Consider the following 24,313-nt stretch of genomic DNA (forward strand, 5'->3'; position numbering starts at 1 on the left):
ATAAATGTGCAATATACAAGGAAAGTGCCGAGAAAGGGGATGCGAGAGAGAGGAGAGATGGGGGCTGTTCACAAAAAGTAGCAGGGGTGTCGAGGTGCTACGTGGCCCAGGATTGTTAGCTAGCAGGGAGCATGCTCAGTTCGAAGGAGTGTAAGGGGCGGTGAAGCAGCCTTTCTGATCCCACTGCATGTCCCTGATGCGACGGATAGACTGGACCTGGGGCTGGAAGGCAGACCATTCATTCCAGTGTCTGAAGTCTCCTTTCTCAAAGAGATACTGGTAGCCTCGGTAGCCAGGATACTGGTATCCAGCCCAGCTTTAGGGAAAGCCAAAATAAAGCATCTCAGAGATGTAGGATATTACAGGCCACACGGGTGCTGGGGCTCAGCTGGATCAGTGGGCCAGTGTTTAAATAAGAAGACATCAGGTGTAGGTCTATTGCCACAAAATATCAGGGCCTTAGCCCCCTGGCCCTTGCATGGTGGGCATCATGGAGCGCCAGGCTGTGGAGCCAGCGTGAGCAAAGGCCACATGTGGTACGTGTTTCACATGAAGCATTCGAACATATGAATTTTCACCCACCAGTGGGCTTTGCTCGCACTTGTGTGACAGTCTAGTGCCCTGCGCTGCCCATGTGAGGGCACTGTCCTCTGCTAGAGGATCCCCTCACACGCCTCACTCCTGTTCCTAGGCAGGAGAACCGTGGCTGTCATGCTGTCAGTAATGCAGGGCAGGGGTGCCCGGTGCACCCTGCCCTGAGCAGCCTCCTCTGCTCTCCTGGCTCAGCTGTGCCCGGACAGGGCTATGCGGTCAGAAAGCCCTGCATTCAGCATGGCCTGGCACTGAGGGTCCCGCCCCGTGCAGGATTGCGAATGCTTATTGACTCTGGAACCAGTTGCCCACCTGGCCTTCCCGGTGGTTGTGGGAGAGTATAGGCCTGCTCTTGGCACCACATCCCTTTCCAGACTGTACAGGGATTTCCCCAGAGCTAAGAGGAGAGGCCAGCCTTCCGGGGGCCCAGTGGGAGTCACTGGCCCTTCCTGGCAGCAGGGAAACCCCTCAAAGGATTCTTCTGTTGGTTCTAACATGCAATGAGCAAACAGAGGCTGGGAGACTGGATGTGGATCCCCCATGCCACGCTCCTGGGGCCTGCGGGGGGCAATAAGGTGTGGGGCAGAGGGGGAGTGTGTCTGCTTACGTTCCACTGGACACTTTCACACTTCCCACCCGGTCACAGAAGCCGTGAACCCAGAGGCTGGGCACGTCATCTTCCTGGATTTCCATCTTGTTGCCCTTGAAGTCAGCAGATTCAAAGAGGGAGATTTTATAGCCATCAGCCACCTGGGGAAGACAGCAGGGTAGAACCAGCTCACCAGGCTGATCCATGCTCACTTGCCAAAACACCAGTGGCCTCAAGCCCTTCTGACCCCAGACGTAACCACGGGGGCTCAGAGCCCAGCATGGGGCAGCTGGACTAGCAGCCAGGCAGCAGCCATAGAAATGACTTACATGGTCCAAAGCCCAACACGCAGGGGTTTGTCATGGGAAGGGGAGCCTCCTTGCTCCAAAGCGGAGCAGGACGGGTGGGCACGGCTATCCACCCTGGGGAGGGGAGCTGTGGGGAGCACTGCTAGAGGCCAGTTTGGCCGCAGGTGCCAGCTGATCACCCACAGGGGCCGAGGAGCAGTCCTCCCCCACCCCGGCCCTGCAGCACGGTTCACTGGCCCAGGTGCGTTTCAAGGCTGTGCACCTCCAGGAGGTGGGCTGCTGGGTTGCACAGGCTAAGCTTTCCTCCTAGTGGCAGAGCCGTTATCCCCGACAGCTGTGGGGCACAGCTGTGATAGGGGGTCCCGTTCACCAGCATGAGAACCCAGCCACCCCCACAGGGCATCTCCAGAGCCCATGCATGTTTTCTTTGCACTCCTGAAAGCAGCCCAGTTGGACTCCAGTTCCAGAGTCTCTCTTACCATCTTGATGGGACGCATGGACCTGAAGCAGTCGCTCCTGTAGCTGCTGGACCAGGTATCCCAGCGAGGATACTCACCCTGCTCCAAGATGAACATCTCTCCGCGCAGGTTGGACTGCTCAAAGGCCACCCAGCTGGGGAGAGGGGTGGGGGAAGAACATGAGGAAGGCAGCAGAGGGCAGGCCCAGAGCTACACGCAAGAGACAGGTTAGAAATAACTATGGTGCTGTCTCGTCTCCTGCAGTGGGGCCTGGGTTCATACTCGATCGCCAGCCAGCAGCTGAGCTCGCCTGGGAATTCCTAATCTTCCCGCTTCCCTGCCTCCATCTCTTCTCTTGCCTGCGTGCCTAAAGGACATGCTCACACAGGTGTCAAAATAATCAAGAACTAGCCATGCACCCAGTGGGATGTCCAGGGTGCCAGAGACATGCAGCACGCTGCGATAGAACTGGGAGGGACTGCCGCAGGGCCCGCTGCCAGGGGTGGTGCCCATGGTGGCACTTCTCTAGCCTTTGTTACAGGCACGGACTTTACAGCCTCTCTTCCATGATGTCAGCAGCCCGTTGCTTCTGCGGGCCCAGGAGGGTGGAACTCAGCCCACGTCAGTCAGCAGGAAGTATCAGCATATTGCGAGCTGATAAATTACCCAAGTGTCTCTACCCACCCTCCCTCCTGCACTGTCCCGCACGGGAGGCCAAGTGTCTAGGGCAGTGGTTCCCACTGGCCGCGGTTCGCCGCTCCAGGCCAATGGGAGCTGCGGGAAGCGGCACGGGCCGAGGGATGTGCTGGCCGCCCTTCCCGCAGCCCTCATTGGCCTGGAGCGGTGAACTGTGGCCAGTGGGAGCCGCGATCGGCCGAACCTGCGGACGCGGCAGGTAAACAAACCGGCCCGGCGCGCCAGGGGCTTTCCCGGAACAAGCAGTGGACCACGGCTGAGAACCACTAGTCTAGGGGCTGTGTAATCCTGGCTGCCTTGTGTGATTTACTGCCCCAGTGGCCATCAGACCAGGCACGTGTCTGGATGCCAGGACACAGCAGCTCCTGGCCTGTTCCGCTGACATAACACATTTTGAATAACATGAAACAGCCCAGGGCTGTTGCTGCCACTGGCCGTCTACATTTCGTGATCCCAAGGCTCTAGGCTCACAGTGCTCGTACGCAGGCACCCATCTATGGATTTGGGGGCTGAATTGCAAACAGCTCCATTTTCACCTTTCTTACGGCTCCCCCGCACGTCCCATCTTACCCTTCCTAGCTCTGCTTTATTCCCACCCAGTTCTATTTGGGGGTCTTCCTTCCAGGCTGATTCCCCCCTCGCAAGCTGGGAAGGACCATTTAAGCTGTCACTGTGCAGTCTGCTTCCTGAGGCCCACACACTTGGACAGCTCCATCCCCACGGTGGATGGTGCATGATCAGGCCGGCCGCTTGGCTTTCACCATTGCATTTCACTTTCCCAGGGATGCAGGTTGCAATTGAAAGTGCTCTTGGTACCTCCTCAGCTGACTCTCCTGGATCTAACTGGAGTCTGGAAAGCACTTTGTCTCCATCGGTCAGTGATACACAGGGCCCGGCTGTACCTCCTCAGCTGACTCTCCTGGATCTTGGCTTTCACCATTGCGTTTCACTTTCTCTTCATTTTACCTGAGGAGCTATCCACAGCTTCCCTAGCACAGCACACAGCTCCCACCACCCCGGTTCCTCCTGCTCCCCACAAGCCCCCTACAGAAGATCTGCTGAGCTGCTCAGCTCCTGCCCAGACATAACAGCTGCTGCAACACTTCGGTCCGTTCATTAACTGCTCCTCAGAACTCCATCAAAAGACCTGGGAGATGCTGGCCACAGTCCATAGCTGATGTAGCCATCTCCATCCCGAGGCCATGTCAGCTCAACATGTCTCCTCAAGTTTCCCCCAGCCGCACTAGCACCAGTGGCAGCAATGGTGAGCGCACTCGTGCAGGTCAGGTCCTGGGAGCTGGTGAAATCACTGGGTTGGGTCGTGCTGGGGCACTGGGAGTTCTGTGGCTCCAGGGAGCTGATAAAGAGCAGGCTTAATACAGCGTCAGGCATCATTACAGACTGTTGCTTTTATACTGGCTGAATCTCGAGTCATTCATGACAACCAAACAGATACTGGGCCAGCTTCACTGGTACACTAATCTGCTTTGCGTTGCTCAATATGGCTGTGGGCTCTAGTCTCTGCAGGTCAGGTCTGTAGTTCCTAAGGCCATGTCTGAAGCAAATGCCAAGCACATCGGCAGTGATGCATTCCTTTGCTGTTCTCATGAAATACTGGTGTTCAGGGTTCTCCTGCCTTTCCAAAACAAGCACCACATACTCTGCACCCACTTTTCCACCTCTGATTTGCATCCTGCCTAGTCATAATCCTGCTTTAGCTTAGAGTTTTGTAACCTCCAAAATGTCCATGGTTTTCAGGTTACAGCTTAATCTTAATGCTTCTTCCCTTTCTTGTCCAGTACAACAATAACGACACTGAGCATTGACACAGCACTTCACATCTTCAGAGGAGGGATAAATTCATCATGTGTGTTACATCTGTCAATCAAAGTACGCAAATCAAAGGTCATGCCAGTGTCAGTTAAAAACTGACTCCTAATGCCTCTTGTCTCCTATTGGGGTCTCCTCTTCCTCTGTACAATATTGTACATCCCAGACTGCCTCACTGAAACCAAAACACCCTTCCAGTGGCATTGCTTGGGGTGATCACAGTCTGTGTCAGCTGAAATCCCTATGCTCCTTTAATAGCAAGATCAACCATCTGTAGAGTTAGCGACTGGCGTTCACCGAGAGGTTACTGCAATTCCCGTGACTTCCACCTATTCATCCTTCCTTCACTGCTGCTTTTAACATAACATGTGGGGCTGCCCTGAGGCCTTCCCCTTGCACGCCCACACTAGCTTGGTGTTGCCTCTCTTACAGGCTGGGTGAGCAGCTATTCCAAGAACTTGGGTAGTTTTGCCTTGGCTTGCCCTACATTTACGGGGCGTTCTTTCATTTTATGGCTAATCTTCCCACGGTACCAGCGCCTGATGGCAATGTTCCCCTTGCTTTCTTTTTGCTGCCAGTGCTCTTTGTTTTACAAATGGAACCTAATAGCTTCTCAGACAACCAGTTGGACTCCCTTTTCTTAGTCATTAGGAATCATAGACAAAGGCCACTCCACATTCAAATCTCTCTTTAAGATGCCAGCTTTAATGTCTGCCAATGTGGCAGCTAAATTCACCATCTCTGCACAGCCTGGCACCACCACTCTCTACTGGCTCAGTGCTTCTCGCCCCAGAAATGTTATCCCACACTTCTGGCACCCTCTGAGCTTGCAGGAAGATCTGGTCCCCGTGGCCAGGGGGCCAGTTCCCTGTTGGGAGAGAGGATGAGAGGGCCAGCACATGCCATGCAGAGCTCCAGGACACAGCGATGGAGCAGTTCCATGCCTGGATCTCCCCTGCATTTCATCTGGTGCCATCAGTTCCCCCTGCCTGGTGAGTGTAACCTGCTACCAAATGAGAAAGGTGCTGGGTCACCGCGAGCTAGATGCGCCTCCAGGGAACTCAACCTTTCCTGTTCAGGCTGTCCCTCAAGGTCACTTGCAGGAATCAATCCAAACCATTCCCTGGTGGGCACTTAGCGGTTTGCCTTGACCCAGCTTCATAATACTCTTGGAGTTCACAGGGATACTAAAGGGTAATGCAGTATTAATAACAAAAATGATGACATAGTAATGTCCCCTCCTAACTCCTCACATTTCAGGTGACAACTAGTGCTGCTGTAAAACTGCCACCAGGGAAGGCTCTGTGGTGCTGAATGCCTAAATCCCCCAAGTTAAGCACCACCTAATGCCACTGGGCAGAGGCAGTCTGCAGTCTTGGTTAACCTTTGGCAGAGGGACGTGACTAGGGAGGTGGTGGAATCTCCTTCCTTAGATATTTTTAAGGTCAGGCTTGACAAAGCCCTGGCTGGGATGATTTAGTTGGGGATTGGTCCTGCTTTGAGCAGGGGGTTGAACTAGATGACCTCCTGAGGTCCCTTCCAACCCTGATATTCTCTGATTCTATGATTCTATGACTGTCCCTCTAAAATACAATGGATGGTAGTAAAGCCATGGGGGTCTGTGCCGCATGCTTGCCCCTTTCTCTGGAATAGCTTCTTTCAACCTCTGGTGAGTTGCACAGTTCTCTGTGTAGAAGGGACCATTTCCCTTTTCTGCAGGGTACATTTTTTGTCCTTTTCTGACCGAGACTCACTCCAGACAACTCTGAGCCCATCAGGGACTCCATTCCCCAGGGATGACCCTGCACACCTTCATTTCTTTGCACAAGAGCTGTTTGGATTATAGACACACACAGACGTGTCTGAAAGCCCCCAAGTCCAGGGTCTGCCTCCTACATTATTTCCTGGTTCAAATGTATTTTTAAAAAAAAGATTCCTTGGGGGAGCACTCGTTTTCACTATATGAAAGCACAGAGCGAACAGCCAGGATTTGCAGCTGCAAAATACACCCCAGCACATGCATGTGCACACACCCACACGCCCCCCAGTTCCACTGCTACAGACTAGGGCAAATCTGACTTCCGAAAAAGCTGAATAGCCTCCATTTTGGGTGGCACCTTCAGGGGGACTGATTTTTCAGGAAGCGCTGAGTATCCACCCTCTGAAAGTCAGGCCTAGGAAGGTGTCTCAGGCCGGGCATCCTAAATCACCAGCCACTTCTGACAGTCTTGGCCTCCAAGTCCTGCCCTGCCTTGGCTTGTGCTACCTGATCTGGCTCCAGGAACTGCATAGTGTTGTATTTAAGAGGTTAATTATAATGGCAGGTTGTGGCAATGTTAAATGTGGCTTGATGCAGTGGATACAGTCTGACTCCAAAGATCCCAGGTGCTCAGTTCCCAACAGTGGACGATAACACTGCGTAGACTCTTTACACCCGTGAATGGAAGTCAGCGGCAGGGCTATGAGCACTTAGCTGTGCCTCCTAGCACAGTGGCTGCCTTTTGAACCCTGCCATTAACGCTGCCGGCCCGACCCCTCTGAGAGCCTCTCTTGTGTCTCCTGCCCTGGCTGCCTCACTTACGGTCCAGTGCTGACAATGACGCTGCGCACCCGGTCGAACCCACGGTCGCCTAGGTTCAGGCACTCATTTGTGAACTCCATCTTCCTGCCCTGGAAATTCTCCTGCTCAAAGATGACGATCTGCAGGGAGCCAGAGGAAAAGGGCTCAGAACTGGCAAGAGAAATAGCCGCCCACTGGGGGTTAGCGGCAGGTAGCGGTCTCTGGCTGGCTCTCCCACAGCTGCTGCGTGGCCATCAGCGTCAGCTCCCCCCGGCGTCAGCCGAATGCCAGGACATACGGGAACAGCTGCAGCACGGCCCGCATGTTCTACCTGGATGGAGCTTGTGCACTGAGCCCCTGGAGCAAGCGCAAGCCACCACTACCTAACTACGCTCCCTCGGGTCGGCCCCGAGAAGCTCAGCAGCACGGTGTCTGCAACATTCGGCAGCTGTTAGAGGCTTTCGGATTTTCTATCGTGTCAGTCCTGTTTTGAATTGCTCTCTCTTGCCGCAGGGTGGGCTATGGCTTCTGTTTTTTTCCCTGACTACTTACAACCGTTCAGCTTAACCCTGTGATATTTCAGGGACCTGAAGAGATGTGGTGGGACTTCCAGTGAGTCTCAGTTAGGAAGCCCCATCCCACCCCAGCTCACTCTGACCCGATGCCCCGGGACCGGGCTCCAGTAGTTCTGTGACAGGCTCCCAGTTAGCTCCCAGTTAGAGCTCCCTGCTCTTTGTGCCAGGCTGGCAGCCAGTTTGCAAATGGCCTCAAACCAGACTCTAGCTTTGCACCTGAAACACGGCGTGTCCCTGTGTTAATGCCCCTGAAGGGGGGTGCATGGCACAGCCACAGAGTGGGGACTGGGGCTGAGCTACGCAATGACACACCCAGGCCAGGGAAACGGGCAATTCTGCAGGGTCCCTCACTTTCACAGCGTGGATTTTGCAACTGCAGAATCAGAAGCTGCATCTAAAGCTGTGGCCTTTGCTTTCTGGAGGTGGCGGGAGTGGACCGGCAAGGACGGCTTTCCTCCCCATTCCTCCCACGGAGTCAGCACAGCTCAGGTTCTTTCAGAGCACACCACTGCCATCGGCCCTTCCAGGAAAGGATCCTAGGGCCAGAGTGCCAGGTGGTTTAGACACCAGCCAGCCCCTTCTGGAGCTGGGGAAGAGCAGCTGCAGCTCACAGCCTCCAGCACCAGCTTGAGAGCTTCTGCCCTGCTCCTAAACCCCTGCCTTGTATTTTTCTAGCAGCAGGAGCAGGAGAGAGTGGTGTGAAGCATCAGACCCCAAGACCACGACTTGGGGCAGAGCACCCGGAACCATTCCCTATGCAGGCCACTATTCAGCCTCTAGGGAGAGATGGCAAAAGCACTACAAGACAGGCTGGATGGGCTGATTCTGCCTCTGCCCCTGGGACAGAGAAGGAGGGAACTCATGGCTTCTCCCCTTCTCTAACTTCTGTGATTCCCACACGGCCGCTCCTCTGTGGGTGTTCTGGACACCTATTTGCTGGGATTTGGTGCTTCACAGAAGGCCTGGTGGGAATCCACGTAATCGTTTATGGGCTGCTCTGAGGAGGATTTGGCTGCAAATGCAAGGCAAGGGGCAGTGCAGAGAGCCCGCTTGCCAGGGCCTGCTCAGGGGAACTGCACTGCCCCCTGCGAGGAGAAGTCCTGTCCTAGTGGGGTCCAGAGGCCTGGGCAACTGGGGCCCAGGCCTGATGCTCCAGAGCGAAGACCTTGCTCTTTAGCCTGACACATTCCCCAGCCGTCCATGGCACCTTGCTGCTGAGATGCTTCCCTACTGCCTGGGGCCAGAGGCTGTCTTGTACCTGCCCCACCGCACTGACCATGGGCTGGTCATGCCAGGGGGCTTACCCTGAAAGCTTTCCTGGAAGGCTGCTCAGCCTTAGTGTTCGAAGCAGGAGTGTGGTCTGGAGATGGGGCTGGGGCCAGGGCTCCCTGTTCCTTGTCATCAGCAGCCTGGCTGGCAGCAGCAGTTCTCATGGTCTCCGACATTGCTGTGGTCAGCTCAGGTCAAAGAGAGGCACTGAAGGGAGACATCATTTGCAGGTTAGTGCGTATGTCACAAAAACACCCCCCAGCCCGAGGCCCCAGCAGAGGGTTGTTCTCTCCTCGCTTGGGCTGCTCTGTCCACTGCACAGTCAGCTTGCAGCTAGCCCAGAGAGCCAGCAATGGTCCTTCACACCCAATGGATTGCTGTCATCCCCTTTGACTGCCTCAGCCCCCCTGCCCTCAGGGGCGGGGTGGGTGCCTTGCGCTGGCAGCTATGCAACCCCAGGCCCACACTGCCTCCTTGCCCCTCTTAACCGTTTGCTGCTTTGCAGTTGGCTGGCAGGGAATAACTGGAGCTGGGTGGGTGCTGAGATAACGGATTCCCATGCTCTGCCCAGGCCCCTTTGGGGTCACTGTCTGCACATAGCCCGGAGCGGGGGTCTCCTGCCAGGGGCCAGCGCTTGTGGGAATGCAGTCTGAAGGGTGTGCTGGGGCAGGGCAAATGCTCAGCACAAAGACAACCCAGGAATCCGGAACCTAATCGTTAGGGGCAGCCAGTCAGAGAGCAGAAAGATCCCAAGGACATAGGGAGCTAATTGCAGTTGAATTTCCAATAGCCGCCACAACCTGTCTGGGAATTGTGAGTGTGCTGCACAGATGGAGCGTGGCCCATGGTGGATTTGTGGGGAGAATGGGGCACAGCTCCTGGCACCTCGCCAATGGGGCACGCCATGACATGGCCAAGGGCACCATGCCCTACGACCCATAGCCCCTGCTCTAGTAGTCACAGCAAGGGGAGGGGGCACGTCTGCCTCCACTGACCCTCTCCAGCACGTGCTGGGAACACCTGGCAAAGTGCACATCTGCCCAGATGTGTCCAGGACCTGGAGACACCTGCTCCCTCCTCTGTTCCCACCTGACTAGTCAGACAGCTCTGCCACCCTTTCTCCCCCATCAGTCTCCACACGCAACTCCTGTCTCGTTTAGAGATCCTGGAGTCTGCAGGCATGGGGGTGTGAGCGTGGGCCCGTGCCACAGCTGCTCAGCGAAGATGTGATACCACTCTCAATCCCTCTGTCTCACTGAGAAACTGGCCCTGCTGTCCTTTGGTCAGGGTCTGTCCCTGCTCCCTGGGCCAGGCATTCTGCCCTGCCAGCCCTTTGCCATAGTCTGTCCCTGCTCCGGGGTGGGCTCTCTGCCCTGCCGTCCCTTGGCCAGGGTCTGTCCCTGCTCCCTGGGTCAGGCCCTCTGCCCTGCCAGCCCTTTGCCATAGTCTGTCCCTGCTCCGGGGTGGGCTCTCTGCCCTGCCGTCCCTTGGCCAAGGTCTGTCCCTGCGCCCTGGGCCAGGCCCTCTGCCCTGCCAGCTGTTTGCCCAGGGTACTTTGTCTTCTTACCTGGGCAGCTGCTGCTTCTTGGTGGAATGAGCGGGAATGTGTTTTGCGGTCCAGTGAAGCCCCCACTTTATAGCCTGGCAAGGACAGAGCCCCGGGCCAGCGCACAATGGAAGTGCGAGCTCATCAGTGTCTGCCCTGATGCTCGCAGTCATCACATCTTGCAATGTGGTCAATGAGCTGGAAACCTCTGTCAGGCCCCATGCACAGCCGCTGAACCCAGCACTTTCCATTGTGAGCCTGGGGCACAACAGAAAGGCCTGACAGGGCTGCTTTCCCATCCCGCATGGAGCCTGGCTGCTGGGAGTGCAGACACCCAGCCAGGGCACATGCAGAGCTGTGCCCAAACCCAGACCCCATACCTCTGCCTCCTCCCAGGCCCCCTAAAAGCCTGGCCTGCTGCTCTGGGCTCCTCTGAGAGGCATGGGTCCCCAGGGCCTGCTGCCCTCCCTCCCAGGCCCGGGCTGCTCCAGGGCCCAAATGCCCACAGCTCCATTGCAGGGCAGATGCGCAGGTGGGCCTGGAGCAGGAGGACCCTGGCTGGGCCAATCTAGGGCTGATGGCCCTGCAGGAATCCTCCAGCCCCCTTGCTAACCTCATTCGGGGATGGTCAGAGAGTGGGCGGTGTGGGGCCTGGGGCAGCCTGTGAGTCAGCCACTCCCCTAAGGAACCTCCTAGGGCTCTCCCAGCCCCTGCTTGGTGTGCTTGGGGATGCACCCCCCATTGCCCATCACCCCTCCAGTAACCAGCCCTCCCACAAACCCCTCCCTGCCACCTTCACAATGCAATAGCCAGGCTGGACTTCGCACATGCTGGGCCACGGGCCTCTGTGTGGGAGCCAGGGGCCTCCCATGGGGAGGGACAATTGGATATGGGGCACTGATGGGTTGGGGAGAGGCCCTGAAACCCCCTCCTGGGGGGCACATTGCACCCCTCTGCAGGCTCAGCCTGTGCCTCTCTCTCACTGAACAGGTGGGCCGGGGCTCCACTCCCACCACCACACCAGCCCCGGGACTGCTCCAGCTGGACAAATCCTGACAGCCCAGCCTTTGTTTGCTTTCCTCTCTATCCATGGCCTCGCAGGCTGCGGCCAAGGTCCAACTGGGAGAACGGGGTACTTACGCCCTCCAGTCACTGTAGTACTCGAGCCCCTCACAGCATCGAGCGATATTACCCTCCCCACACCCTGTGCGCCAGGGCAGGGCTGTTATCCCTAAGATACCGATGGGAATGGAGGCCCAGGGAGACTATCTGGCCTGTCCAAGATCACACAGGAAGCCTGTCGCTGAGAAAGAAATCAAACGTAGGGGTCCTGAGTTCAGAGATCTATCCACTAGGCTGTCCTTCCTCCCTCATAACCAGACAACACGATCCTTTCAGCCCAGGCAATGTCTGCTGGGGCCCTGTTCTACAGGACCAGTCCATACCTGGGTGTCAGTGACAAGGGTCTGTCCATCACCACCTGCTGAGCAATCGACCCCTTTGTCATGCTGGAAATTTCCTTTCTCCTGCTAGTACTGAAAGCACCTTCTCGGCCTGATTCCTGGTCACGAGTGCTTGGGCCAGGCCTGTGGGCCTTTTCCACATTAAAGGCCATTTCAGAAAGCCAGACGACCCCTTCATAATCATCTAGTTTGGCCTCCTGTATAACACAGGCCATAGAACTTGCCTGAATTAATTCCTGGTTCACATCCACTAGCTGTGGTTGAACTAGAGCAGATCTATCAGAAGAACATCTGATCCCTTGATTTAAAAATGGCCAGTGATGGAGAACCCTCTGAGGAGCTGTTGCAAGGGTTAATTTTCCTCATGGTTCAAAATTTGCAGTTGAATTTATCTAGCTTCAGCTTCCGACACTGACTCATGTGAGACCTTTATCTGCTCGATCAGTGGTTCTCAAGCCTTTTGCTAAGGCAACCCATCGACAACATTTTGTCTCTTTTGGGGACCCACCAGCCCTTCTCAGCCCTCCAGACCCCTGCTCCCACCTCCCTGCGTCCTCCTCCCCAGGCCACGTGAGCACCCAAGCCCCCTGCTCAGTTTATGATCTCATCAAAAGAAGATGTCCTGTTAGTTTGACAAGAGCTCTTTCATGATGAATGGTGTCAGATCCTTGCCACCACCACAATGGATTCGTGTGCTCTCAGCTTCCAGGGCCCAGGCCTGGCCTCTGCCTCTGGGTCTCCAGGCACGCTCTCGGGTGCAGATCCTCCTTCCAGCACCCCCTTCTGAGTACTGAGAGCCTGCAGTCCACCTGCGTAGCCTCTGAGATTAGGACCATCTCCCTCAGACACCCCAGCTGCATGCACATCTCCCTTTCCAGAGCTCCAGCCCTGTGGCACCCTGGGTCACACCGTTCACCGCCTCAGGGACATGTGATAGCTGAAGCGAACAGACAAAGGCTTTACAAATATTTCCAACACAATCACCCTTTTCTTTCCCTTTGCAGAAGAGATACACAGATCCAGAGAATGACACACCTACATGCCCTTCCTTGTCTCAATTTCCTCACTATTCCTGAGTGGTTTGGGGGATTTGGTCAGAGTCGTCTAGTGAGCCCCTCATAGCTCATGGCTTCTCTTCCAGTCTTAGAGTCTCTCTCTGACCCCTGCAGTCAGCATCCTTCCGCTCTCCCAAATAGCCTTTCCTTTTGTAACATCCAGACCCCAATCAAAGGTGATCAAAGTCCCACACCAGGTGACCTGTTGCCTGGTTACTAGCTCACTTGGCAGAACCAGGTTTCAGAGTAGCAGCCGTGTTAGTCTGTATTCGCAAAAAGAAAAGGAGTACTTATGGCACCTTAGAGACTAACCAATTTATCTGAGCATAAGCTTTCGTGAGCTACAGCTCACTTCATCGGATGCATGCAGTGGAAAATACAGTGAGGAGATTTATATACACACAGAACATGAAAAAATGGGTGTTATCATACACACTGTAAGGAGAGTGATCACTTAAGATGAGCTATTACCAGCAGGAGAGCAGGGGTGGGGGGGAAGAAAATGATTTCAACAATTTCCATCCCAACATCAACCTCAGCCTGGACCAGTCCACACAAGAGATCCACTTCCTGGACACTACGGTGCTCATAAGCGATGGTCACATAAACACCACCCTATACTGGAAACCTACTGACCGCTATTCCTGCCTACATGCCTCCAGCTTTCATCCAGACCACACCACACGATCCATCGTCTACAGCCAAGCTCTACGATACAACCGCATTTGCTCCAACCCCTCAGACAGAGACAAACACTTACAAGATCTCTATCAAGCGTTCTTACAACTACAATACCCACCTGCTGAAGTGAAGAAACAAATTGACAGAGCCAGAAGAGTACCCAGAAGTCACCTACTACAGGACAGGCCCAACAAAGAAAATAACAGAACGCCACTAGCCGTCACCTTCAGCCCCCAACTAAAACCTCTCCAACGCATCATCAAGGATCTACAACCTATCCTGAGGGACGACCCATCGCTCTCACAAATCTTGGGAGACAGGCCAGTCCTTGCCTACAGACAGCCCCCCAACCTGAAGCAAATACTCACCAGCAACCACACACCACACAACAGAACCACTAACCCAGGAACCTATCCTTGCAACAAAGCCCGTTGCCAACTGTGTCCACATATCTATTCGGGGACACCATCATAGGGACTAATCACATCAGCCACATTATCAGAGGCTCGTTCACCTGCACATCTACCAATGTGATATATGCCATCATGTGCCAGCAATGCCCCTCTGCCATGTACATTGGTCAAACTGGACAGTCTCTATGTAAAAGAATAAATGGACACAAATCAGATGTCAAGAATTATAACATTCATAAACCAGTCGGAGAACACTTCAATCTCTCTGGTCACTCGATCTCAGACCTAAAGGTCGCAATATTAAAACAAAAAGACTTCAAAAACAGACTCCAGCGAGAGACTGCTGAATTGGAATTAATTTGCAAACTGGATACAATTAATTTAGGCTTGAATAGAGACTGGGAGTGGAAGGGTCATTACACAAAGTAAAACTATTTCCCCATGTTTATTCCACCACCCCCCCCACTGCTCCTCGGAAGTTCCTGTTAACTGCTGGAAATGGCCCACCTTGATTATCACTACAAAAGGTTTTCTCCTCCATCCCCGCTCTCCTGCTGGTAATAGCTCACTTTAACTGATCACTCTCCTTACAGTGTGTATGATAACACCCATTTTTTCATGTTCTGTGTGTATATAAATCTCCTCACTGTATTTTCCACTGAATGCATCCGATGAAGTGAGCTGTAGCTCACGAAAGCTTGTGCTCAAATAAATTGGTTAGTCTCTAAGGTGCCACTAGTACTCCTTTTCTTTTGGCAGAACCAGTTTTCTTGGTTTGGTCACCTTCTTTAGCACAGCCATTGTACTGCTCAGTTAGAGCTTTTCAAATGGCTATGAGTCTTGATAGTCCACTCCTCCAGCCCAGACATGGCTATGTGACACACTCATCAGTCCACTGATCACCTATTCCCCACTTCCAGTGAGTGACTTTGGAAAGAAGTTAACCCCTTTCACTAACAAGCAGCACAAGATTAAACAGGTAAATGGAGTCACACACATTATTTAATTAAAATAATGCAGAAATCTCCCATATTCTTCACACCTGGCATTAATTATACTACTCTCCTTTAATTCTTTATTACTCAACTCCTTTATCAGATGTTCCATTCTTTTGCTCAGGATCTATGTCAGGCTGGCAGCCTATGACTACCTGCATCATTTCATTTACCCTTTTTAAATATTGTCACAACATTAGCTTTCTTCTAGTCTTCTGGAACTTCCCTCGTGTTCCAAGACTTATGAAAAAGCAACATTAATGGTCCAGAGAGCTCCTTAGCCAGCTCTTTAAAAACTCTTGGATGCAAGTTATCTGGACCTGCTGATTTTAAAATGTCTAACGTTAATAGCTTCTGCTTAACATTCTTCTTGCTTACTGTTGGAATGGAAAGTATTTAATCATCATATGGTATGATTACATCATCTGACTTTTTCCCAAATAAGGCGCAAAAATAGGTATTGAACACTTCAGCCTTTTCTGCATTATTATTGACAATTCTACCATTTCCAATTAGTAATGGACCAATATTATTTTAGGATTCTTTTTGTTCCTAATATACTGAAAACCTTCTCATTGTCCTTAACTTGCTGGCCACTGATTTTTACTTGTCTTCTTTAGCTTCCCTTAAAGATTTTCTACATTTTCTAACATCTACTTTATATTCTTTCCTATCAACTTTCCCTTTTTCCATTTGTTATATGTTGTTTCTATATTTTCTAGAGCTGCTTTCACTCCTCCTCTAAACTAGGCTGCTTTTTGGATCAGTGTGATCTTCTTTCTTAACTGTGGGATTGTGGCTTTTTGGGCATCTAGTAAAATGTTCTTATACAGTTCCCAACTATCAGTTATATTTTTCTGTTTAAATTCTCTCTCCCAACTGATTTGACGCATAATAGTTTTCAGCTTTGTGAACGTGGCTCCTTTAAAGCCCCAAATACATACATTACTGGTTTGGACTTTATTCTGTTTGCACATCACAAATGTAATTAAGTCATGATTATTTGCACCTAAGCAACCACTAACTTTTAGTTCTGTGATCAGTTCCTCTTTATGTGTCAAGACACAGACTAATATAGAATTCCTCAGTGTTAGATGGAACACATTTTGAGCTAGGAAATTGTCATGTATATGGTTTAGCAATTCCAAGGATGTTTTCTTCCAGCACAGCCATCAACACGCACTTCATACACCGGAAGTTCCTGCTGGCTTCAGGCAGGAAAGAGAACATGGCACATCTGATGCAGCTCACCTCTACTGATCCTTCGCTGGCCATCTTGATACCACACGTAGAGTTGGACCTAGAAGAAAGACCGCTCCCTCTCCAACCTCCCTTTGAAATGCTCCTGTTAGCTGCTTCTGTTCATGGCTCTCGAGTTCGCCTAGCAAGTGACCTTGTGTTTCAAATCTCGCTGCTTATCTCAGCTCAGCTCTACCCTCACCAGGAGGGAGCGCTGGTGCACTGAAAAGAAAGGCCCACCGTTACAATGCTACATACAGCACAGCTTAACCTGAGGCTTGAGTTAAATATCGGCACTTGTTTGAACCCCACACAATCCAAACCTGAAGAAGGACTTGCCCCAGGCCCTGCGAGCCAGACCCACCCGCCATCCTGATGGAGCACAAAGGGGAGCAGTACACAAGGCCCCTGCTGAGCAAACCAGCTGCTCCCATCCCAAGTTGACCCACAATGTGCATCCACCTGATTTACTTGTTCCTGTAACCATGCTTTCCCTTCCCATCCTCTCCCATGGCCCCGGCTGCACCACAGCCAGGCTGTGTGAATGCAGCCCTCATGGGTATGTGCGTCACCTCCCCGCTGAGGGGCGGCTAGCCTCACTCCCGGGGGTACCAATGCACATGATAGTGTGGTGGGGCACAGCCAGGAGTCAGGCAGGTCACACCCATTCCATGGCACCATGCTCCCTGCAAGTGCCCCCCCGAGCGTCGTGGGAACAGCTGCTGTAAAGCCGGGGCCACAGCTGCACATGCAGAACGAGCAGCAGCCTCGGGCTCTGGCCCTCCGCTGCGTGCTGCTGGGGCTGCCTCCCGGTACCTGCTCTCCCGGGGCTAGGAGGACATAGCCACGGGCCTCTTCTGGGCCGAGCGGGCTCACCACACCCACTGTGTGGTGGTTCTGGTAGGGGGAGGGTCAGACCCCCCTGGCCTGACTCAGGAGTTATGATCCCTTCCCCACCTCCTGCTGTGCTGCACCACCCAGGGCTGAGGACAGAGTCACGGCTCCACAGGGCCAGTGCCGCAGCCCCAGATTTGGAACAGCCTCTGAGAGGCCACTGTCAATGGGGCAGACCTCCTGGGGTCTGCCTCTTCCTCCAGGGCAAGCCCCATGGCTTCACCACCTCCTTAGCCTGGACCTCTAGGCCTGCAGCCCCACCCTGCTCAGCGATCCCCACTGAGGCAGACCCCGAGGGAGACCAGTACAAGCGTAGGGAGCCAGGCACCTCTCCGCCAGCGTGTGCGGGCCCGCGCTGCCAGTCCTGTCACCCAGAAGACGTTTCAGAGCAAGAGCCCAGGCCCAGCGAGTGCTGGGCAGGGTGCTAGAGACATGCTCAGGGTCTCGCTCACAGCTGCCCGCCCCCACTCGCCCACCCACGGACTCAGCCAGGGGTGGCTGCTGGCACTGGCTGGCAGCCCCATCGGAGAGATGCTCTCCCGCGTTGGATGGGGCAGCAAAGCAGGCACCGAAGGGTGAGCGGGGCCAGAGGCAGTTCTCCAGGAAGGCAGCTCAAGGCAGAGCTGCTGTTTGCCATCTGGAAGGAGGGTGACTCCCTCGGGGATGAGCCCAGGGCAGTCTCCGCTGCACTGGGGGTCTGGCTGAGCAGGGAGCTTGGCACTGCTGGCTGTGCGTGCATTAGCTGCTCTGCAGAAGAGGCTTTGTTCTGCCCCAGGTCCCTCCCCGCCAAGTGCTGAGCAAGGGGGTTCTGTAATGCTCTGCCTGTCTCTATCTGGAGGTTATAAAAACCCAGCCAGAGCCACTGCTGGCCAGGTCACCTCCCCGGGAGTCCAGCCGCTCCTCACCAGGTAAGTGCAGGGAGCAGCCTCCATTGGCCAGCGTTCGCTGCAAGATGCTCTTTGACTTGGAGCTGGAAGGGCGCGTGGGCACCCAAAGGGACGGGGATTCTCCAGGGAGGCTGAGCAGGACTGTCCGACTGGGCAGGAGCAGCAGTTTGCTGACAGGGCCCAAGGACTCTGTCCTGGAGCAGGGCGTCCGGCCAGAGGAACCTGCTGGCCCTGAGGGTCAGGTCGAAGTTGGGCACAGGGCGGCAGCATCTAGCGATGCTGATGGAAGCCCTGCCCTTGGCCCGCTGCTGCTCACACGGCTCCGCCCCGGCACCCTGCAGGACGCACCAGACGCTGACGCAGGGGGTCTCGGAGCGGAGCCAGCGGTGACAGAAGAGGTGGCAGAGAAGGCTCCGAGTTCCCAGCTGCGGCAGCTTGCTCACTGCCATTGTGGGGTTAGTGCTCTCCGCTGTGTCCTGAGCTGCATGCAGCAGCAGGTCAGAGCCCTGAGGCTGGCTAGTGTCTGAGCTCAGACTGCCCTGGCACGTGGTGAAAATGCACCAACAGCAGCTGGCCGGCGTGGCTGGGCTTTGTGGACGATCGACGCTGCCCCAGCGCCAGCTAGGAGCTGCGCTGCTTGCTCTCCTATTCGAGTCCAGTGGCTCCCTGCAGGGGGTCGTCACTGTAAAACCTCCCTCTGGGGCTGCCACTGCAGGAAGCATCCTCGGCGAGGTCCCGAATCCTCGCAGAGAGGGGCGAAGTCTGGGCTTGACGGGGCTGGCTGCAAAGAGCCAGCCGCCCCGGGCACTTACGGTCCCACCGCTCCCCTGCTCTGCTAGCAGCTGCCAGGACGGCGAGTGATCCGGAGGGAGCCGACACACACAACTGTTCTGTAGGCTGCAGCAAACCCTAACTAGTGTCAGGCCTAACAAGAGGCTCTGGTGCCAAGCACTGGGCAGGCCTGAGCGTTAACTCCCTGAGGGCTGGGCTGCATCTGAGATGCAGGCACTGGGGTCACGTGACCGGGATGAGGCATCTGTGCTTCGTGTCTGTGTCCCACCCGAGCAGGGGGATCCCAGCCCCCCATCTCACCCATGTGCCTTCCAGGTGAGCCCTTCCCTCGCCTATGAAAACACCAGTGTCTGCAAAGCATGGGAGTGATGGGGTATCCCTAGGGTGCCCGGCCCCAGCTGCAGCACCGTACCTTAGGCTGGGGCCTCCTGCTGCTCTCCGTGTCCCCATGGGGAGTGTGATCCAGGCATAAGCTGGCCACGGGGCTGTGGCACTGGCTCAGACCCAGATGGCGGGGGCTGCTGGTAGGAAGGGCTAGAGGAGGGGTTAGCAATGGCAAAGGGAGGCACCAGCTCAGTGGGGTGACCTCGCCCCTCCAGCCCAGTCCCCTGGGGAGGGTTTCTCAGCCTGCGGTCCATTGCCAACAACACAGATTTGCATGGAGCAGATTATAATGATCTGGTCTTCTCGTTTCCTCCCCAGGACAGAGCCATAATGAGCCAACACTGCACTAAGTTTTCTGGCCTCTGGAAGGTATGCTCGGGCGAGGTGGGGTCTTGGGGGGGAGCATTGCCGTGAGCTGGTTTGGCATTAGGACCCGTGCTGACACCTGGGCAACAGGACCCGCTCGCTGGGCTCTTTGCATGGTAAAGCTGAAAGCCCCCCACAAGGCCAGTCCCATGGCGAGCCGGTGCGCAGGGCACGTCTCAGACACAGCTAGGTGGGGTGGGAAGGGACAGGGTGCGTCTGGTCTGACACCCCGCTTCATCCCCCTGCTACTGCTAAGCCTGGGAGAGTGTGGCGAGGAGGGGTCTCTCCAGGCCCCAGGCTGCTGAAGGCTCTTGCAGAGGGACAGAAATCACCCCTTGCCCGGCACAGCCTGTCTGCCCCTGTAGCTGCTGTCTCGGAGCCCTGGGCACCAGGCCCGTCCCAGCTCGGTAGGACAGGGGATAGTGGGCAGTGGGGGCTGGCGGAGCAGCCCAGCTGCTCCAGGGGCTCTGGAGGGGCAGTGGGGTTCAGTCTGAGGGCGTGTTACGCCGCCCGTTTGCTGCAGCCAAGCTCTGTGCGTGCAGAGCCGGGCTCCCTGCACCCCGCTCCGGCTGAGGGGGGCCCAGCTCGGGCCCGGGCACTGCTGCCCTCTGCTGGACGCAGCCGGCGTGGGCTCCGGCACAGAGCATCGGGCGAGGGTAGCGGCTCCTTTGCTGCGGCTGCTGACTGCAAAGTGGGGATAATTCCCAGCGACGCAGAGTCCCCCAGCTCGACAGGCTGGGGCAGGGCCTGCGAGCCAGGCTCAGCAGTGCCACAGGAAGGCAGCGAGCCGAGGGCAGTGCCCTTCCCGCCGCTGAGAGGGCACAGGCGCGAGTCCCATTCCCTGGGAGTGGCAGGCGCTCAGTGCCTCTGTCTGCCAGGCCATGGCTCACTGCAGGCAGGCACCAGAGATGGGGCAGGAGTGGAGGCCCAGCCCAGCCCTCCCCTCTCCCTGGAGCACCTGACTCGCCCCCGGCCCCGTCTCTCACAGAGTCTGGCCCAAGGTGTGATCCCCCTGCCTGGCCCAGACCCAGCCAAGCCCTTCATGCACCAGCGGAGTTAACCCCTTCCCTGCTCTCATGCAGCGCGCCCCCCCGCCCTGGGGCTGAGGCCAAACACAGGGGCAGGGAGCCTGGCTGGACGTAGAAACCACGCCCCGGCTTGCGGGGTCCTGGCTAAAGGCAGGTCACAGCTGGACCCTTGCCCAGCACAACCCATTGCTCGCTCTCCCACTGCACTTTGCCTGGCCTGGGGCTGAGCTTCAGCGGGAGGACCGTGGTGTGGGGCCTAAGGGGATGTCAGCCCCATGCTGCTCCAATGTGCAAGCTGCCCCCGGGCTGTGGGATGCCCCCGGTGCCCTCCGGGAGCCAGGGAGCGTCGCTCCATGATGCCAGAGCAGCCCCCTGACCCCGGCTGTCCTCCCCCAGATGGTGGTGTGGGATGAGGCATTCTTCCAGGGCCGGAAGAAGGAGTTCACCGCCGAGTGCTATGACGTGAGGGAGTGCGGCTTCCAGACGGTCCGCTCCTTAAAGATTGAGAGTGGCGCGTGAGTCCTGGGATGGCCCTACCCTGCTCCCCCGTCGCAGCCGCTCCCAAACTGCCACCCCATTGCTCCCTGGAGAATGCTGCGTCCCGGGGGGCTGTTCGTGCCGCAGGGCATCCTGGGAAACCGGGGATTTCCATTACATTTGGTCCCTGAAAACGCTTGGTGTTTTGCCCCGAGAAATCATTCTGCTTCCCGGAGTGGTGTAAACACATCCCAAGGGGCTGCCAGCCCCAGCCACCCAACCCCACCGGCCACAGAGAGCAGCAGCCCAGCCCCTCGGAGCTCTCCCGGGGCGGGCACATGCATGCACCTTCACTTCAGCCAGGGCGCTAACCTGCCATGTGCCAGGCTGCCAGTGATGAGCCCCATCTCCCGCACAGGCTAGCAGGGGGCAGGGCTGGGAAATGACCAGCAGGGCCCTGGGACCCAGCACAGAGGCGGTGGGCATGGATGCAGAGCTGGACAGCTCATCCCAGTTGAGGTCGCTGGCAGGTATGCCACAGCCTGTTGCCGCGGCCCCGAGCTAATGCAGTCGCCTGAGCACTCATGGCCTCTGATCTCCCTGGATACCCGGGCTCTGGCTTTCCCCACAGGTGGGCAGGCTTTGAGCACGTGGGCTTCCAGGGGCAGCAGTTCGTTCTGGAGCGAGGTGAGTACCCTCGCTGGGAGGCCTGGAGCGGCAGCCATGCCTACCACGTGGAGAGGATGAGCTCCTTCCGCCCCATCGCCTGTGCTGTGAGTAGGGCTGGGGAGCTGCCTGCAGGCCTGGCCGATTGCCCCCCTCTGGCCTCCCCAGCTGCCCGCGCTCCCTCACTCATCCCGCCCGGCCTCGCTGGCCCTGCAGAGCAGCGGGCTGACCAGACGAGCCCTGCCCAGCTGCAAGGGGAAGCAGCGCGGCCGGTGCTCCCCCTGAGGACGCCAGTCAGTGCTCTCATGGCCTGGGCCTTGGCACACGGAGCCGGGCAGCCAGGGTCCCCGCTGCACCCGGCCCATGGGGGCGAGGCTGGCGCAGCCCCAGCCCCAGCCCCGGGCTGTAGGGACGTGTGCGTTAGCACGCAGCAGGCTGGTTCCATCTCCATGTCTGTGAGGGGCGCTGCACGGGACTGACCCGGGAAGGGACACAAAGGTAGAGCTCAGGTCCGGCCCTTCTTTGGGATGCCCGGCGGGAGCAGGGCAGCGTGTGCTGATGCTCATCTCACTCCAGTGACCAGGTCCCAGCCTGGAGAGAGGCGGTGTTGTGAGAGTCACCCGCCTCCCCCAGTGCCGGGTGAGAGTCACCCCGTGTGCGCCCGAGACCCCTGCAGCGAAGCCGCAGAGAGCGGCCTGGCATTCCTGGGCTTCTGCCCACCCCCAAGCTCCCTGAGGCCTTTGTGGGTGCCCTTTGAGTTGCTCTGCGCCCCGGCTCCCAGCGGCAGGGGCCCGCTTCTGCTGTTTCGTCCGCTGGGTGAAGCAGGAGCAGCCCTCCTGGGTGGGGAGCTGCACTGGGGCAGAGTGGCCCCGTGGAGGGGGCAGGCCCAGCATGGGCATCAGGAGGTGTCCCCAGCCCACCTGCAATCTCTCTGTCCCCTCGCTGCAGAATCACCGGGACAGCAAGATGACGGTCTTCGAGTGGGAGAACTTCCTGGGGCGGAAAGGGGAGCTGAGCGACGACTACCCTTCGCTGCCAGCCATGGGCTGGGGGAGCAGCGCGGTGAGCTCCTTCCGCGCTCACTCTGGCGCGTGAGTACCTCCCCGGGCTGGGCAGGGCAGGGGTGGGGGGGCAATATGGCTGAGCCCCAAACCCACCTGAAGGTGCCAGCCCCCAACCCGGCTCAGCACTGCCGCAGCACTTCCCTGGCATGTAGCTGCCAGGCCCCGAGACCAGGACTCAGTGCCCCTGCAGGGTCCCAGAGTGGGATGCTATGGCTGCGGAGAATCGGTAGGACCCCGAGGGCCCAGGGCCCCAGGAGTTCAGACCCCCCCACGCACTGTAGTCTGTGGGGTCCCCGACCGCTCTGTCCGCATGACACCCGCCCTGCTCCCCTGGGGTTGGGTCTGGCTCCAAGGCGATGGCTTCTCCTGTGCTTCTTCCACAGCTGGGTCTGCTCCCAGTTCCCTGGGTACCGGGGCTTCCAGTACATCCTGGAGTGCGACCGTCACGCGGGCGAATACAAGCACTTCCGGGAGTGGGGCTCCCACGTGCAGACCTCCCAGGTTCAGTCCATTCGGAGGATCCAGCAGTGAGCGCTGCCAACCGCCAGGCCGCTGCCACCCCCTTCTGCCCCTCCGCGTCTTACCCCTACCTGCCTTCTGCTGGGCCCCCTGGCTCAGGGCCCACTCAGCTGTGCTCAGAGCAAAGCTCAATAAAGGTACACTTGTCTAACCAGCCAGGGCCGCTAAGTCCAGCTTATTACAACCAGGGCGTTAGCCCAGGGAGACCCTCCCGGTGTCAGGATCGACAATGTCAGGAGAATGTCACTGCAGTGGGGCAGCCCGACTGGCTCTTTGTCCCTTGCTCCAGCTACCGGACATGTTGGCCAGGGAGCAGCGTGTCCCCTGGGGACTCGTTAACACAGGCAGCCCAGAGCCGCACGCACACAGGCCTGGAGGGCTGGCGGCTGGTGGGCAAGGCTGCAGAGCTGGCCAGCTAGTCAACACAGTGTATTGCCCTGGCCCAAGGCACCCCAAGGCAGAACGCAGTCCCCCCGAGAGCAGGGGCAGGCCTAGCTCTGGGATCTTCCCCAGTCCTAGGCAGCCCCCAGCACTGCCAGCTTACCGCTCAAGGGCACTGAAGGGCAGCCTGCCCTTCTCTGGCCTGGGCCAGGGATGGGGACTAAGGGGTATTCCAGAAATACAGCAAACTGCAGCTTCCCATGGAGAGCCAAATGGGAGCCTGCCGTCTGGACACCTGGATCCAGAAGCAATTCACCTGGTAAACACGACAGAGACTCCGGACATCGGCAGCATCCAGGCCTATGAGAAACCACCAAGACGTCTGTCTGATGTGCACAACAGACCATGACAAGGCAGCATCAGCCCCGCCCCGCCCTGGTGGTACTGCAAGGAGAGAACCTGGACAAAATCCTGGTCACGGAAAGCCAGCCGCAACATTCATTGAAACAACAAGAGTGGAGCCAAGTGCCCATTGCTAGTCTGGACTCTGGGACAGAGCCCCCTTCCAGGAGAGAGGGTCCCAGGGA

The 24,313-nt window shown here is 56.7% G+C and overlaps 2 protein-coding genes across 2 annotated transcripts; one reads left to right on the forward strand and one right to left on the reverse strand.

The window, feature by feature from the left end:
* Positions 1–99: 99 nt before the first annotated feature.
* Positions 100–9,097, reverse strand: CRYBB1 (crystallin beta B1). Its single transcript, XM_074972581.1, is given in 5 exon segments — positions 100–316; positions 1,199–1,341; positions 1,968–2,100; positions 7,054–7,172; positions 8,912–9,097. Coding segments are annotated over 5 exon segments (762 nt in total). The 3' UTR covers positions 100–135.
* CRYBA4 (crystallin beta A4) lies at positions 5,340–23,357 on the forward strand. Its single transcript, XM_074972582.1, has 6 exons — positions 5,340–5,464; positions 19,544–19,594; positions 21,016–21,134; positions 21,728–21,869; positions 22,711–22,853; positions 23,210–23,357. Exons 1-6 carry the CDS (start codon positions 5,372–5,374, stop codon positions 23,355–23,357), a joined length of 696 nt encoding a protein of 231 aa, XP_074828683.1. The 5' UTR covers positions 5,340–5,371.
* Positions 23,358–24,313: the final 956 nt, after the last annotated feature.

Source organism: Natator depressus, chromosome 15 (assembly GCF_965152275.1).
Source record: "Natator depressus isolate rNatDep1 chromosome 15, rNatDep2.hap1, whole genome shotgun sequence".
NCBI classification, from domain to species: domain Eukaryota; kingdom Metazoa; phylum Chordata; order Testudines; family Cheloniidae; genus Natator; species Natator depressus.